Source organism: Zonotrichia albicollis, chromosome 12 (genome assembly GCF_047830755.1).
Source record: "Zonotrichia albicollis isolate bZonAlb1 chromosome 12, bZonAlb1.hap1, whole genome shotgun sequence".
Lineage (NCBI taxonomy): Eukaryota > Metazoa > Chordata > Aves > Passeriformes > Passerellidae > Zonotrichia > Zonotrichia albicollis.
In genome coordinates this window covers 1,656,687-1,672,391 of record NC_133830.1, presented here as the reverse complement: position 1 = coordinate 1,672,391, position 15,705 = coordinate 1,656,687, and the positions used below count along the sequence as shown (strand labels likewise).

The 15,705-nt window shown below is 48.2% G+C and overlaps 2 protein-coding genes across 2 annotated transcripts in view; both read right to left on the bottom strand.

The window, feature by feature from the left end:
* The window catches only part of CRBN (cereblon), a 39,195-nt gene extending 28,747 nt beyond the window's left edge, over window positions 1–10,448 (bottom strand). Inside the window, exons 1-2 of the mRNA XM_074550311.1 lie at window positions 10,402–10,448; window positions 8,302–8,441 (exon numbers count right to left, since the gene is read on the bottom strand). Of these exons, the coding sequence (XP_074406412.1) occupies window positions 8,302–8,441; window positions 10,402–10,433 (172 nt within the window). The 5' untranslated portion in view covers window positions 10,434–10,448. The remainder of the gene's footprint in view (window positions 1–8,301; window positions 8,442–10,401) is intronic.
* A 521-nt stretch (window positions 10,449–10,969) lies between these two features.
* The window catches only part of LOC106629547 (uncharacterized), a 121,570-nt gene continuing 116,834 nt past the window's right edge, over window positions 10,970–15,705 (bottom strand). The window contains exon 10 of the mRNA XM_074550322.1: window positions 10,970–11,094. The gene's annotated coding sequence lies outside the window, so the exon portion shown is untranslated. The remainder of the gene's footprint in view (window positions 11,095–15,705) is intronic.

Genomic DNA, 15,705 nt, shown 5'->3' with positions numbered 1-15,705 from the left:
TTTTCCAAGATCTCTTTATAGAGTGAAATGGGATCCATCAAAGAACAGACTTTTTCCCTTGCCTCCAGTAAAACCAAGGACTTCTCCTGATCCCATGAGTCAGATCTAATCCTTGTGATTGGTTTTGGCTCAGCCCTGTAATCACTTATTTATGGCACTCAGTCTAGCAGAGGAGCAGCCTCATTAGAGCAAACGGGGCAGTTTTTCATGTGCTCCTCCAGGGCCAGGGCCCCTCAAAGCCACTTAAGCCCCCAAGTCCTCCTTGAAGCTGGGCCTTCCCCTGGGTCCCCCAGGCAGGGTTTTCAGCCCTCACTCCCACCCAGGGCAGCTCTGTCCTCAGAGGAGGCAGAGCACAGCACTAATTATTTTAATGATTGGAAATGAACTGTGAATTTCTTAAGAGCCATTGAAGCAAAACACTTTGAGTCAATCTCCCCACATTAACAGCAGAGTGCTGGAGATTGCTCATATCTTTGAGATGATGAAGCACATCTGCTAGATTTCCCCAGCTAATAGTAGGCCAAGTGTTAAAACATCAAACTTTGCCTCCCATCTTCTTATGAAATAAAGGAAAAGGACAAAGAAAGAAACCCCACACAGCACCTTCCACTTGAGCCCTGCTGAGCTGGAGTCCTTGTGTCCATCAGGGCATCCCCAGGGACACCTGGCAGGGCATGGGCAGCACCCACCTGGCACTGGGATCCCTCAGTGGGCTCAGGATGCTCTGAGGGATGCAGGATGCTCTGAGGGATGCTCTGAGGGATGCAGGGATGCTCTGAGGGATGCTCTGAGGGATGCAGGATGCTCTCAGGGATGCAGGATGCTCTCAGGGATGCTTTGAGGGATGCAGGATGCTCTGAGGGATTCAGGGATGCTCTGAGGGATGCTGTGAGGGATGCAGGATGCTCTCAGGGATGCTCTGAGGGATGGAGGGATGCTCTGAGGGATGCAGGATGCTCTCAGGGATGCTCTGAGGGATGCAGGGATGCTCTGAGGGATGCAGGATGCTCTGAGGGATGCAGGGATGCTCTGAGGGATGCTCTGAGGGATGCAGGATGCTCTCAGGGATGCTCTGAGGGATGCAGAATGCTCTCAGGGATGCAGGATGCTCTGAGGGATGCTCTCAGGGATGCTCTGAGGGATGCAGGATGCTCTGAGGGATACAGGATGCTCTGAGGGATGCAGGATGCTCTCAGGGATGCAGGATGCTCTCAGGGATGCTCTGAGGGATGCAGGATGCTCTCAGGGATGCTCTGAGGGATGCAGGACGCTCTGCTGCACAGGCCCTGCATGCATGGCTGGCTCTGCAGTGTGACATCTCCAGATCAGCAGTTATTCCTCTATCCCTGTTTGCTTGTTCCTGCTCTAACTGTGCTGCTCATTGCTGATTTGCTTTTTCTTTGTATATCCAAGGAAATGCAAATCTGGGATTTAATCAGGAGGATGAGCCACGCCAGCCAGTGTTTGCCAAACAGTTTAGTGAGTGTGAGTACCTCCATTAGAGACAGGGGTTGCAGCAGCTCTAACAAAATATTCAGGCAGCTCTGAGCATCCAAGCAGAAAGAAATCACCTAAAATTCATTTTTTAAAGCGCTGCCTGAGCTTGAGTCCCTTAAAAATAAAAACGCCATTACTAATTCAGGGAAGTTTTCATTCAGTCCCAAAGGCTGGCGTGCAAGAGTGGCACACACAGCCAGGGAACAGCCCTGGGCCCGGGTCAGAGCTGTCCCCAGAGTGCCCTGGAGGAGCAGCCTGGACAGGAGAGTCCATCCAGCCCCTCCTGGAGGGGCAGAGCCATCAGTGCCATTCCCTGCTCCTGCTCTGTGTGGAGGCAGCATAATGTGCATCAGATTGCAAATGGAGCTGAGATTAAACACAGCTCTTAATGGCTCTGCAAACACATCTGGGAAAAAACAGCAGAGCATTCACCACTAAATTAACTCCTCATTTTTGCCAGTATGGCCCTGTTTGCATTCCACTGCAGCCTGGCCTCTGCAGATGCCTTCCCTCAGCTCAGGCAGGGCTGGATTCCTTCCTTCAGGAATAAATGCTCATTTCTGCTGTCAGGCACAAAATGGAGCAGAAGGATTTCCACAGTGCTCTGATGGTGGGTGATGCCAACCAGAGCCTTCCAGCTCAGAGCTTGGGGCACACAGCACAGCCAGCTCCAGGCCAGCAATTAGCAAAGAGCTCAAGGAATCCTGTCTTTCTTCTTCCCTGCTCCAGGAATCCTTTGAGGAGATTGTCCTCCTCAAAGACACTCATTACTGGAATGGATTTCGCCCATCTCATTTCCCAGGCTGGGCTGGGCAAGGCCACAGAAGCTGAAATTCCAGACTCAAGTGTCCTCAGTTCAGTAACTGGTTTGGAACAGGTGCCCAGAGCAGCTGGGGCTGTCCCTGGATCCCTGGAAGTGGCCAAGGCCAGGCTGGATGGCACTTGGAGCCACCTGGGAGAGGGGAAGGTGTCCCTTCCACTGGGATGGGATGAGTTTTAATGTCCCTCCCAACTCAAACCACTCTCTGATTCTGTGACACCACACTCTTCCTGCTCCCTGACCACACACCTGCTCAAGCTCTCCTGGAGACAAAATCCAAAAGGAACAATCAGGCACAATGCCATTTCCTCACTGTTAACACTCCCATTCCAGGTCACCCAGCAGCACTCAGACCCTGTGAGCACACAGAGCCTCTGCAGTGACAGCAGCAGAATAATTCCCTTTGTACAAGGTGCTGCCAGCCTGGCACCCAGGGCCAGGTGTACAAACCTGTCCCTTCAGCAGAGCCCTCAGTGGGGTCACTGTGCTGCTGCTGCCCTGGGCTGGACACCAGCAGCACAACTCTGCCCTTCAGCCATGTTCTCAGCTTTTAAACACTGAATAATTTACCAGCAGTGTTTGTGGCTGCAGTATTGCTCAGCTCACATCACTCTGATGGCTCTCATTCCTTAAATTGAGCTGGGCCCTCTGCACATGGCCATGGCTGATCCCAGAGCACAGAGTGCTCCAGCCTGTCCCAGCGTCCCAGCCCTGTCTCTGTGATGGAAATAATCCCATTTCATAGCCACTGCTACATCCCTGCCTCTCTGGGCTGCTGAGCCTCCAGCTGACCCCTGTGGTGCCTTTGCTCAAGCAGCCAAAAACGCCAGGGTTTGGAACAGGAGTGCAATACTTTATCCATGGAAGTACTGAGGGAGAGCAGCTCATTCCCTGGCCTTGCCTGTTTGAACAGGAGTGCAATACTTTATCCGTGGAAATACTGAGGGAGAGCAGCTCATTCCCTGGCCTTGCCTGTTTGGAACAGGAGTGCAATACTTTATCCGTGGAAATACTGAGGGAGAGCAGCTCATTCCCTGGCCTTGCCATGGCTCCCAGGCTGAGCTGAGAAACCCAACCCAGGATGAATTCTCTGCAGTAATTTTCCTCTTGCCCATTACCCCGTGCTCAGTACACCAGAAGCGCACATTTCTGCGTGGCTCGGAGATAAAGAACTGTTCAGATGTTTATTAAACAACAGAGCTGAATGAAATCAGTCTCATTATGTTGTCTGGAGGATGGAAGTTAATTGGAAGACAGAATGATTTACTCCAGTTTGAAATACCAAGTGGGTTTTGGAGTAAGTTAATGACAATGAGGATCAGAATGAGGGTGTGGAAAATGGAAATTTTATTTTAATTCCTACTGAAGTACTTTTGTAAATGAGTGTGCTCTCACCTCACTGTGAGAGGTTCCTCCCAGCTTGCTTTGCTGTTCCCCATTTAAATGTTATCCCAGGATTAAACACCATCACTGGACACTTAAAATTAAGTACAGCAATTTAATTTTCTAAATAAAACACCAGAGAGGAGCCAGAGTTGCAACTGGGGGGAATCTCCTGGACACAGAAAATCGAGAAAAAAAAGTGCAGGGAAGCGGAGGAGCAGGGACACCCACCCCTCTCTGTGCTGCCTGAAGCACTCCCACAATGGTTGGGATCCTGTCAGTCCAAAATGTCACCACTGTCGTTTGGGAAAAGCCAGGGTGGCATTTCCAGAGTGTTTCCACCTCTGCCTGTTGTGCCTGTGCTGATTTCTGCTGCTGAGGGGGATTCTTTGGGTAGAGGAGCCGCATCTGCAGCAAACGCTGAGCATTTATTCCCCAGAATAAAGACAAATAATAGGAAGGGCTCCAAATGCTCCCAGCAGCAGTGGAATGACTGCACAACAGCCCACAGGCCCAGAGGAGATCTCCCAGAGCTAAAGAGGGATTTATACTGCACAGAATGGGAATGGGGCCATTAACAGGAGAGCTGCAGCCAGGGGAGGGAGGGGAAATGGGGGAAAAGCCCCATTTGGGGGGATTGCCAAGAGCCTGGGATGCCCAGGCCAGGCACCAGATGTGTGGGGGCACCTCCAGGGCCTGGGCTCCTGCAAGGGCAGAGGCTCCCAGAATTGGGAGTGCTGCTGGGAAATGGTAGGAGAAGAGATGCTGTTGATTTTCAGTGCCCTAGGAGCATTTCCTGCAGTGCAGATGGAGGGCAATGACAGGAGAAGGAAAGCAGCCCCAGGGAGCTGCTCCTGAGCTGTCCCTGCCCCACCTCAGCAGGGTGGATGCAGAATGGGGATGCTCCACTCACCTTGTCCTGCCTCTAAAGGCCACACTTGTGCTACTCCCATTCCCCTCTGAGGGCACAGAACTCCCTCAGCTCTCCTGACTTACTCTGAACCAGGATTAAACAGAATTTTGTGCAAAGACATCTTTGTTGCTATCCAGGGATGGTCAAATTCCCCCATCACATCATGCCAGGAAATCCAATGGTTTCCTCAGCAATTTCCATCCTCCTCCTCTCCCATGGGAGAACCAACCTCCTCCCTCCCTCCTCTTGTGCCTCCTCCTCCTCCTCTTCCATGAAAGACAAGGCACCAGCTGGTATTGAGAAAAAAACCCTGATTTTCTTCTCTCCTCCTCCCCACCAAAACATTCATGAGTTTCAGCTTCATTTGTGTTTTCCAACCCCAGTTTGGAGCAGCTTCTGGCTGGCCCTGAGCGTGTCACTGCCCCAGAGGCTGGGGACAGTCCCATGAGCCACTGATCCCTGATGGCACAGAAATCAATCCCACTGGCACAGGCTGGCCACGTCCTCTCAGCGTTTCATTACACCCTTCTCCCCTCCCCATTCATTTATTTTTACATCTCTCAATTCCTGCAGTTGTTCATTGTTTATCTAAACATCTCAGCAGTTGTTTATTGTTTACCTAAACATCTCCTGCCATTGCCTGATATTCCCTTCCATCCCTCCTCAAACACTCAGCTTTTCCTGCCCTTCCTTAGCTTCAACCAGCCCAGGAACAAACCCCCCCTGCAGTCCTTTCAGTTTAACACCTGCTTTGGTTACTCCAGTGGCTCTTCCATAACGTATTCCCAAACAAGCTTGTAGCTCCAATATTTTGCTCCATCACAAACCTGGAGCTCCCACAGAGCTCTTTTGGAGGCATTTGAGTTCACCACAGGTTTAAAGATCACCTTTCCAGAAGCACCAGCTCTTACATCACTGGAAATTAAAACTATTAACATGGTTTGGATTATTTTGTCTGCAGGCAAAAGCAGATTGCTGTTGCAAGGGAATTATTCCTGAGATATTGCTCTCTGCTTGCTCCTTCACAAGGACAGAGTTATAAAAAATTATGCAATGCCATAAGCCTAAAGTATGTGGAAAAGAGAAAAATAACAAGTCTGCAACATTTGCAAGTGAAAAAACGCCATGCAATTCAAATTCCTGTGGAATTTACAAACCAGAGGAGTTGTCAAGTGTCAGTCCAAGTTTCTCCTTACAGTGCATGTTTGTCACTCCCCCCAAAACTCCCCCAAGCTCACACAGCAGTGGGAGCTCAGTGAGAATCCCTCTCCAGCAGAGCCAGCTCCCTCCTGGAGTGTCCAAAGTGGGGAGGTCCCTCCAGCTAAAGCTCATCCAGTCACCCCTGACACCTTCCACCATCCCAGGCTGTTCAGGTCTCATCCAGCCTGGCCCTGGACCCTCCAGGGATGGGGAGCCACAGCTTCTGTGGGCACCCTCCTTTAGAGTTCCTTTTGCACATCAAATATCTCCTTTTTCCTGATTTTCCTCACTGTCCAACACCAACCAGCAAACCCACCAACATTACAACACTTTGGCCATCACCTTTGGAAGGCCCTGCCCCTCTGCAGACACCATCTTCTGCTTCAGCACAGAGGAGAGGGGGTGGTGAGGCTGAGCTGGGTGACAGTGGCAGAGGACAGAGAGCTGGAGACACCTGAGGAGCTGAGGGAGATGCAGGGCACAGAGAGCTGGGTGCTCCAGAAGAGTCCTTGGTAGGGTGGAGATGCTGGGCAATGCCTGGTGGAAGGATGGAGGTGCTGGGCAATGCCTGGTGGAAGGATGGAGGTGCTGGTGGAAGGATGGAGGTGCTGGGCAATGCCCAGTGGAAGGATGGAGGTGCTGGGCAATGCCTGGTAGAAGGATGGAGGTGCTGGGCAATGCCCGGTGGAAGGATGGAGGTGCTGGGCAATGCCTGGTGGAAGGATGGAGGTGCTGGTGGAAGGATGGAGGTGCTGGGCAATGCCCGGTGGAAGGATGGAGGTGCTGGGCAATGCCTGGTAGAAGGATGGAGGTGCTGGGCAATGCCCAGTGTAAGGATGGAGGTGCTGGGCAATGCCCAGTGTAAGGATGGAGGTGCTGGGCAATGCCTGGTAGAAGGATGGAGGTGCTGGGCAATGCCCAGTGTAAGGATGGAGGTGCTGGGCAATGCCCAGTGTAAGGATGGAGATTCTGGGCAATGCCTGGTGGAAGGATGGAGGTGCTGGGCAATGCCTGGTGGAGTCCTGGGGCTTGGGGGGAAACTGCTGGAAGAGGGTTCCTTGTTCCCTGCATCAATGTATTGACCTAGATTCCTGTCAATTCCTGGATTTATCCCCAGGAAGAGATATTGTACTGCCTTTTCAGCACACACACACTGGAGAAAAGGTGCTTCACATGTCAAGCAGGCCCCTTTTCAATTAGAGCCCTTTGAATCCAGTTTAGCAGCAGAGATGTGAAATAAACAGCGAGGCAGCCACAAAGCTCATCCATCCACTCCTGATTAGTTCCACAACACCTCCCATCCCTGCACCACTTCAGGTGGAACGTTCTGCCTTTCCCTGCCTCCTGAATTCCGTTTATTTGCAGAAATATTGAGTGAGGCAGCAGGATGCAGCAGGGTATTTGTCAGCGCATCGATCGGGATTTGCGTGGCAGGGTGTTTGTGTGCAGCCTGTTCCTCCCCAGCGTTCACCACGGCGTGAATTCCTGGGGAATTTATGGCCCTGCTCCTTCCAACGTGCCCTGTTAAGCCCCTCAGCCCCTGACAGGTCTCAGTTGCAAACCCTGGGATGTTCAGCACAAAACAAAAGGGCAGCGCTGCCCTGATCAATACGGACTCGTGGGAAGCTGCCAAGGGACATTCATCTCCCAGCCTGGGAGTTACAGCAGAGCTCTGCCTCTGGAGAGGCTGTGGAGCCAGGGATGCTTGGGGGCAGCAGGACACCCACACCTGCACCCATTCACACCCATGGGAGGGATTGAATCCATGAAATCTCCCTCAGAATTCCAATCCCAGTACCTGTTCCATCAAAGGAGACAGACCCGTGATTCACATCCACTTGAGCCACCCAAAAGAGAGAGGGAATGCAAATATTCTTTTCACATGCTGCATTTTACAGCCACTTTTTCTCTCATTATTCCCCTCCTTTGACCTGTCATTAAGAGGCAAAAACCCTTAAGTTATTGTTTTCCCAGTTCCTGATTTTCAGACAGGGAGAATGAGATTCCCAAGATGGGAGCAGAGCGACTGCCAAGAGCCCCTTGACCAGTTCCTATCATCCTGCTCAGCCATTTATATGGGAATGGAAGCATTCCATTTATATGGGAATTCCAGCTGCAGATATGGGAATGGAAGTGGAATTGCAGTCATAGATGAGGGAATGGAAGCAGAATTCCAGCAGTAGATATGGTAATGGAAGCATTCCATTTATATGGGAGTTCCAGCTGTAAATATGGGAACGGAAGCAGAATTCCAGCCATAGATGTTGAAATGGAAGCAGAATTCCAGCCATGGATGTGGGAATTTCAGCACAGCACAGGCTGGGTCTTGGATTATCAGGAATGGGTTTGATACAGGCAGCACTTGAAGCCCCCAAAGGTTCCAGCTGCTGAGGGGCACTGGGAGAAGCAGGTCCCAAAATCCATGCCATAAGTGCCAGGATCACATCATTAATAGGAACAATCATTAATTACAGAGGACTTTTCTTACCTGGAGGTGGTAACAGAGCCCTGGTTTGTGTGAATCCCCATCCATGGTGCCATAAAAATCTCCTGGTTTTGACACAGCCAGTGGGGCTGTCCTTGGGATGAGGCAAAACCATCTGAGGAGCAGATGGAGAAGGGCAGCTCCTGACAAAAAACAGACATTCCTTTAAAAATAGATGAAAGCAACATTTAATTTAGTTGAAAGGTGGAAATGAACCATTAAGAAATCCAGGCTCGTCTAAATACCTGCTTGTCATGTATATTTAATTGTTTTCATTTCCATTTGGATTGTGCTCTGCACTTACACAATGGCCACAGCTTGTCCTCAAGTGTCTGAGCATGGAGAGGGATTTGAGAGGATTCTAAAAGGGAGAAGGATGAGGAGAGTTCTGGGCAAAATTAGATGCCAAAACCATCCAAAATGGTGCTATGAAGAATTATTAGTCAGTCCTTGATAAAGAGGTGCAAAAGCAGGGGTAAGCAGCAGGACAAACCCACATTACAAACACATTAAAAAACTGCTGGTAAAACAAATCATAATTTTCCTTCTTTTTCTTGAAACCAGGACAAACCAGTGGAAAGTATTGCTCCAAAGCATTTCACTAATACCAGATCAGCTGCAAAAGACATTTCAGAAGCAGCTAATTACCAAACCTCTGATCGATGTGCAGTGGGATGAAGGTTGTACCTCCTGCAGGTTCCAGACCCCAGCTCCAAAGATGTTCTTCAGAGTCCTTGAAAAATTCATTTTCTTCACAACTCTCCTCATTATTTATTAATGACTGTTATTCTGAATTCTGGATCACCATCATTTCGTCAAACAGAAGCATAATTTTTCCTTCTCTTACCAAAACAGAGTCAGGAACTCGAGTACCTGCCCCAGGGTTTGAGTGTTCCCCCTTTTTCCCAAGCCAGGAGTCCTCATATCCAGAACTTACAGGATCCAGCAGGAATTTATGTGAGACCCTCAGTCTTCAATGTTTTCTCTTTAGAAATTCCTGCCAAGGGCGTTTGGTTTCAGCTGAGATAATGAAATTCAGAGATCACAACCTGGCAGTGGCTGGCCATGCAGAGGAGGTGTTTGCTCAGTACAAGTGGCATTTTAACCACCATTTTCTCTGCACATCCACAATTCCAGAGGGATGCTGTTCTCCCAGGGCTGGTCAAGGATCTGACTGAACTCCCTGCTCTCCACAGCAGCTGTGGCCAGAGCTCCTCTGGCAGCTTTGCCATCAGAGCTGTGTCAATGAGGGCCATGGAAATCCATCCCAGTGGGTCCTTCCTTATGGAAACGAGTTATTGCACGGAGGTTCGGCTAATGTGAGCATACAAAAATGATCTCCTTCCTCAGAGAGAGGACAGATGGTTCTCCCTCCTTGTGAAGGGTTGGTTTTTCAACACAAGCTGCCTCTCCAGTGGAGAGGAGGGGGGGAATCATCTCTTAATTACTGCTCCACTGGCTGAAAGCACATTCTTGGAGCAGAAGGTATTAGATGGAGTTTTCTTACACCAAAGTCAGACGTAAAAAAGAAATCACAGAACTGTTTTGGCTAACAGGAGGAAAATTTATATTAAAAAAACCCCACTAGAACTGGGTGATTCTTCCCCACTTTACACAGAACAACTTGAATCAAGGCCAGAGTCTGCTTTCACAGGAGGTGAAACACAAACACCCAGAGAATTAAGTGACAATTCCTTCATGTTCCTGAGTTATGGATTAGAAAAATCAGCTCAGCAGCACTGATCAATGGGAACTTCAAAGAGAAACACAGCCCATCCATTACAGTTCCTCCCAATTACATCCTTCTGCTGAGAACTGCATTTTATGTTCCTTCCAGGCTTCCAAAAAAGAGAGAGCAGGATTTTAAAAAAAAAGAGCTTCTAAGCGAGTTTTACCTTTTTATTGAATTTAAACACCACTGGACTGGTTAAATTGGGAGTCAGTTCATGCCTCTGAAATGGAAGCACCATTTTAAAACCAAAACCAGAAACATCTCAAAGCTGTTGGTTTTTCTGATAATTTTCTTTCCTTTTTCATTGAGACTTTTTCAACAAATTTTGTCTAAACCTATGAATGATTTTGAGTAAGCTGAAAATCATTTACCTGCTTTGGTTGGGTGAGCTGTGGGTTTTCATCAGGTTCTGAGCTCTCGGAGTTGTGGAGAGGAGTTTGGGATTGTTCCCTCCTTTTCTCCTGGAAACCACAGAGAAATGTGACTCCATCCTTAACCAGTCCCCACCCTCACTGCAGTGTAACCACGGAATCACCCCTGGTCAGCCAGAATTAGCCAGGGCTTGCTTGGCTTTGCAGGGCACAGATAACAATGGATTCTGTGCAGGGAATCCTGCACCAATCATCTCTGAAATTAGGCTGCACACAGGGGACTGCTCAGCTGCCGTGGAAAAACTGCAATTTTTTCCCCACTCCCACTCCTGCCTCCTCCCAGCCCACCTCATCATTTATTCCTGCTGTAGTTTGTTCTTACACAGCCCCAGCCCCCAGAGAAGGCAATTCTGGAGTTGTTTTTTGAGCACAAAACCCCCAGGTGGACTCAGTTTGTCCTGGCTGGATGCAGCACCCTCCACTTCACACCCAATTCCTCAACCTCTCACAAATTTCTCAGCACAAACCTTTGAGTAAACAGGGACTTCAGTAAAAACTCTTTGTAGAGGTAAAGGAGGAGGTTCCTTGTGGCAGCAGCAGAAAGAACAGCTGAATGTTCTTCAGCAGTGGCCGATTAATCCTCTTCATTCAAAAATCATTGGATTTAAAGGAATAAAACTGTTCTTGGAGCTCCTGCAAGGCAGAATGTTTTGCCCAGCTGAAAAGCTGTTATCTCATCAATGGTGGCTCCATTTGGCCTGTAATAGTCACTTCCTTTCCTTTTAATTACAATTATTTCCATGAGAAAAGTCAGAGCAGTAACTGTGAGCATTGCACATAGTTAAATGACTATTATAATTATTAACTTTTAAAAGATAGCTATATTTTAACAGAACAAACCAGGTGCCAAGAACAGAGCTGCCTCTTAATGATCTGGATTTGATTTAGATGAGAACAGAAGTGAAAGTTTGCACGTGCAGCCCCTGACAGGAACCAAAGCCCATCCAATCTGGCCCAAAGACTCACAGAAGACACCTGGGGTGCTCTGGGCCCATCGAGGTGACCACAATCTCCTTCTGCTCAGCTTCCCAAACCTGCCAGTGCCACACCCCATCCATTAATTCACATTTCACTTGCATCACACCTGGGTTGGATGGGCTGCCCACGTGGAAAAGCTGCTGTGCCTCCTGGGGTTAAGGGTTGCTTTGTGGAAATCAGGAAAAATGTGAGTTCCTGTTCCACCCTGCAGGGAGAGAGGTTGTTTGGGGGTTTTGAACAGGGTGTGCAGCACCAGCAGCTCCCAGGGCTGAGCTGGACCAGGCCTGAGCAGCGCTGGACACAACAACCTCCTTTCCTCCCAGGAAAACTCCCAGGTGCTGCTTTCCCTGACTCAGCCACCCCTCAGCCCCGAGCAAAGCAGCATTTTCCTCCAAAGGCCATTGTTTGGGTAAATCAAGCGTGGCACTCAGTCAGGGCAGAGCAGGAGGGCCAAGGAGCAGAGGAAGGACAGGACAGAGCCACCCAAAACACAAAACACCCACCAACATCTGTGTTCTGCTTCTCTTCCAAGCAGAGAAAGCTGATTTGGGCATTTCCTTATTTCCATCCTACCAGCCCAAGCTCTTTTGGGGGTTTTTAATTGCACAAAGCATTTTTCTGCTCCTTCCAAAATGCTCTTTATGTGGCAAGCGCTGAGGAAGCAGCAGAGAGGAGTTTGTGTTCCAGCAGGTCTGGAGCAGCCACTTCCCACAACAGGTCCCAGCTTTGAGCATTTTTCTAACAGCAAACGGGGTTCTCAAAGAAATAAATGTTTATGCAGCACGTTGGATTTATCACTGGAGTAAACCAGTGATGGTGGGGGAAAATAGGAGTGGAAGTTATCCACAGGCATGGCAATTTGAGAGAGCCTTCTTCCCAAAGTACCTGAGCCAGGGAATCTCTCTGGGAGCTCAGCCCAGAGCCCAGGCTGATTCCCTACCTGTGCCTTTGGTCTTTAATCACTCCAGAGACACAGCTCCCACTGATAGCAGCACAGCTTTTGCATTTTTGCAAAATCAGCATCTCCTTTGGGTTTTTTTTTTTACAGCAAAATCACACACTCAGCTTCAGGGGGAACTGGGTGGCAAAACCCCAGTGAAAATCCCAGGCAAGTCTCCTTTTTGACCTGACTCAAAATAAAAAAATGTAATAAATAGCACTCAGAAGAGAGCTGAGGAAATGCTGCAAGAGCAGTGAGTGGGACCCTTGCTTTGTGCACAATGTGTACGAAAATAGGTGCATATAAATACACTCCTAAAACATCAAGATTCATGTATGAACTGAAAACAAAGACTTCCTACATACTCACACAGCAATCCCACACACAGACACGAGGCTTCTGAATTTGGGTTAGAAGCATTGAAGAGGAAATGTTTACATTCCTGTTTCTTCTGTGAAACTTGTCTTAAAATAAAACAAGAAGGGCGGAGAGGGTGTTTTTCCAAGGGATAGAGAGACAGGACAAGGAGAATGGATTTAAACTGCCAGAGTGCAGCAGGAGATGGGATAGTGGGCAGGAATTGTTCCCTGGCAGGGTGGGCAGCCCTGGCACAGGTGCCCAGAGCAGCTGGGGCTGCCCCTGCATCCCTGGCAGTGCCCAAGGCCAGGCTGGATGGAGCTCTGAGCAGCCTGGGACAGTGGGAGGGGTCCCTACCATGGCAGGGGTGGCACTGGGTGGGATTTAATGTCCCTTCCTACCCAAACCATTCCACGATTCTGTGATTTAAATATCTGTTTAAACCCTGGAAGTGAAAGCAGTCCATGGCACAGTGGGCAGGATCTGTGTGCCCCTGGATAAACCCAGGTTATCTGAGGCAGCAGCTCCTCCCCAGCTCTGCACACAGAACCAGGAGCTCGTTAGTTAATTAAGGTTACCAAGTCCCCTTGCATGGCTTTCAGTGCACAGGAGAGGAGCGCTCCCAGCTCAGCTGATTTATGGCATCCTCAGGGCATTCTCCTCATGTGTCCAGAGCCCAACTTCTCCTTTTTTTAAGCAATCCCAAAGCCTGACCTGTTTTGGCCTCAGCTTTGTCCTGGCACTGCCCTGGTGTGCAGGTCCTGCCAGCCAGAGCCAGAGGGGGATGCTCTGCTGCATTCCTGCACCCAAATCTAAATCTCATAAAATGATCAAATTTTATGGCTTTATCAAACCCCATTGGTAATTCCTTCAGCAAAATCGTTCTGGTTTCATTTTAAGCATAGGTTCAAATTTTCAATGCCTTTTGTGTTAATAATATTGAAATAAGTGAAAACGTTTATAGATAATAACCTGCAATAAGTTGAGTGATAATAACATCAAGTAAAGTTAAGTTTCACTATGTTTAGGTCTAAGTACTCTTAAGTTACATTTTATCACTTTGATATTCTGTTCAAATTGAGTTTATTATTCCTTGCCGTCAGAGTTCATTCATTCCAAGTTTAAGTGTCGTTCAATATAAACTACCCTAAGTTTTGTTAAAAATCCTTTGTCTAAACAATAAGATATCTAGTTTATATTCTGTTGGCTAGATAGAATAGGTGGATATTGCCATCCCCTCCCAGTGCCACCCTTGGGCAGCTGTGGTCCTCTGGAATGCCAGGCCACAGAGCTGGCAGCTCCCCAGGAGAGCAGGGAATAGTTTTCCCCCTCTATATTTTTGTATTTATTAAGACATTACCTTATTCTGGGGGAAAAAAAAAATCTTAGTCCATGAGTTATTCCTGTGGGTAGAAAAAAAAAAATTAATAAAAATAAACCAGCCTGACAGAAATTCATGAGTTTATCAAATTTTTAAGGGACTGACAAACTCCTAAGCTTAACTTAGGATCCAGTTTTCCCGTGGCAGTTTCTCAGCCCTGTTAGAAGCTGGAGATGCTGGAGTGTGGAACAGAGATATTCCCAGATTTATGGTGAGCCTGACAATGATCATGTAGCCCATTGAGATGGAGTGGTGTGATTTAGTGCTTTGGAGGCATTTGTCAGGCTTGATGAATGCATCTGGTGATCCAGGCAATGAAAATGTGAGATTTCCAGGCAGTGGCAGATAAAGGATGCTGCCTGACACACGGGGTTATGGCAGGGGCTATGGAATGGGATAAAATTTTTATTTGTCTCTCATTTAGAGTTTTAGAGGGAGATGGGAAGGAAGATAAACTCCTTCAGCTGAAGAGGCTGTGAGCAGGGTGTATCCTAATGAATATTTGGCTTTCTTGTGTCCTGGTTTGTCACCTGCCACTGCTCACCTGCACAGGACATCCAGGTGGGTGCACTCAGGGACAGCTCCAGGCTCCCCCAGCGCTCCCAGCTCCGCAGAAAGATGTGGAAATACTGATTTTCTCATTTGCCTGCTGCGGAGCACACTAAGGTTTGATACAAAGCCAGCTGGAAATGAGAAATTGCCTTTAGATGGGTCCAAAATGTGGGCATTTTCTTAGACAAAATGAGTTAAACGAGCTTTTGAAATTCCAGACATATCCAGACAATTTACAGCTCATTTATGGTTTCCAGTTCCCAGATAGAAACAGATTCTTAGGAAAACAAGGTATTTTGGGATGTGCTTTCTACTGAAATTGTAGAGAAATTCCAGAATGCTTTGGATTGGAAGAGATTTTAAAGCTCATCCCATCCCACCCTGCCATGGCAGGGACACCTCCCGCTGTCCCAGCCTGGCCCTGGGCACTGCCAGGGACCCAGGGGCAGCCACAGCTGTGCCAGGGCCTCGAGGAAAATATTTCCCCTCATTGAATCAGGCATGAAACACCCGGCAAACAGAACCCAGGTCAGAGGCTGTTCAAGGCAAAAATAAAGGAAATTGAGGGCCCTGTTGCTTCAAGAGCAGTGGAGAACAAGCCTTGCTGCACTAATGGACATTTCTGAGTCTATTACATGCCAGTGCTGGTCCATTTCCCTGGAATGTTTTATTCTGAAGCTTTCAGATAGAAATGCTCCATTTTAACTAAGATATATCATTATATATATTTTACCTTATATTATTTAGGGTTTCCAAGGAAAATACATTCCATTCATACTCAGCAGAAGCAAACCCACGCTCTGCTTCGAATCCCAAGCTCTGCTCTCACTTAACAAAACCAGCCTGAGCTGTGCTAGAGCATCAATCCATAGAGAAGTACTTAGGAGGAATAAATTGATTTTCTCATTGCTCTATGTTGGCTAAAAATTATTCGATTATGTATTTAGCTGCTAATGGAAACTCATTAGTAGATTTTCATTTCATGCTTGTTTGCACCTGCAATCCATTTTTCCCTGTCCAAAGCACTGTTTCATTT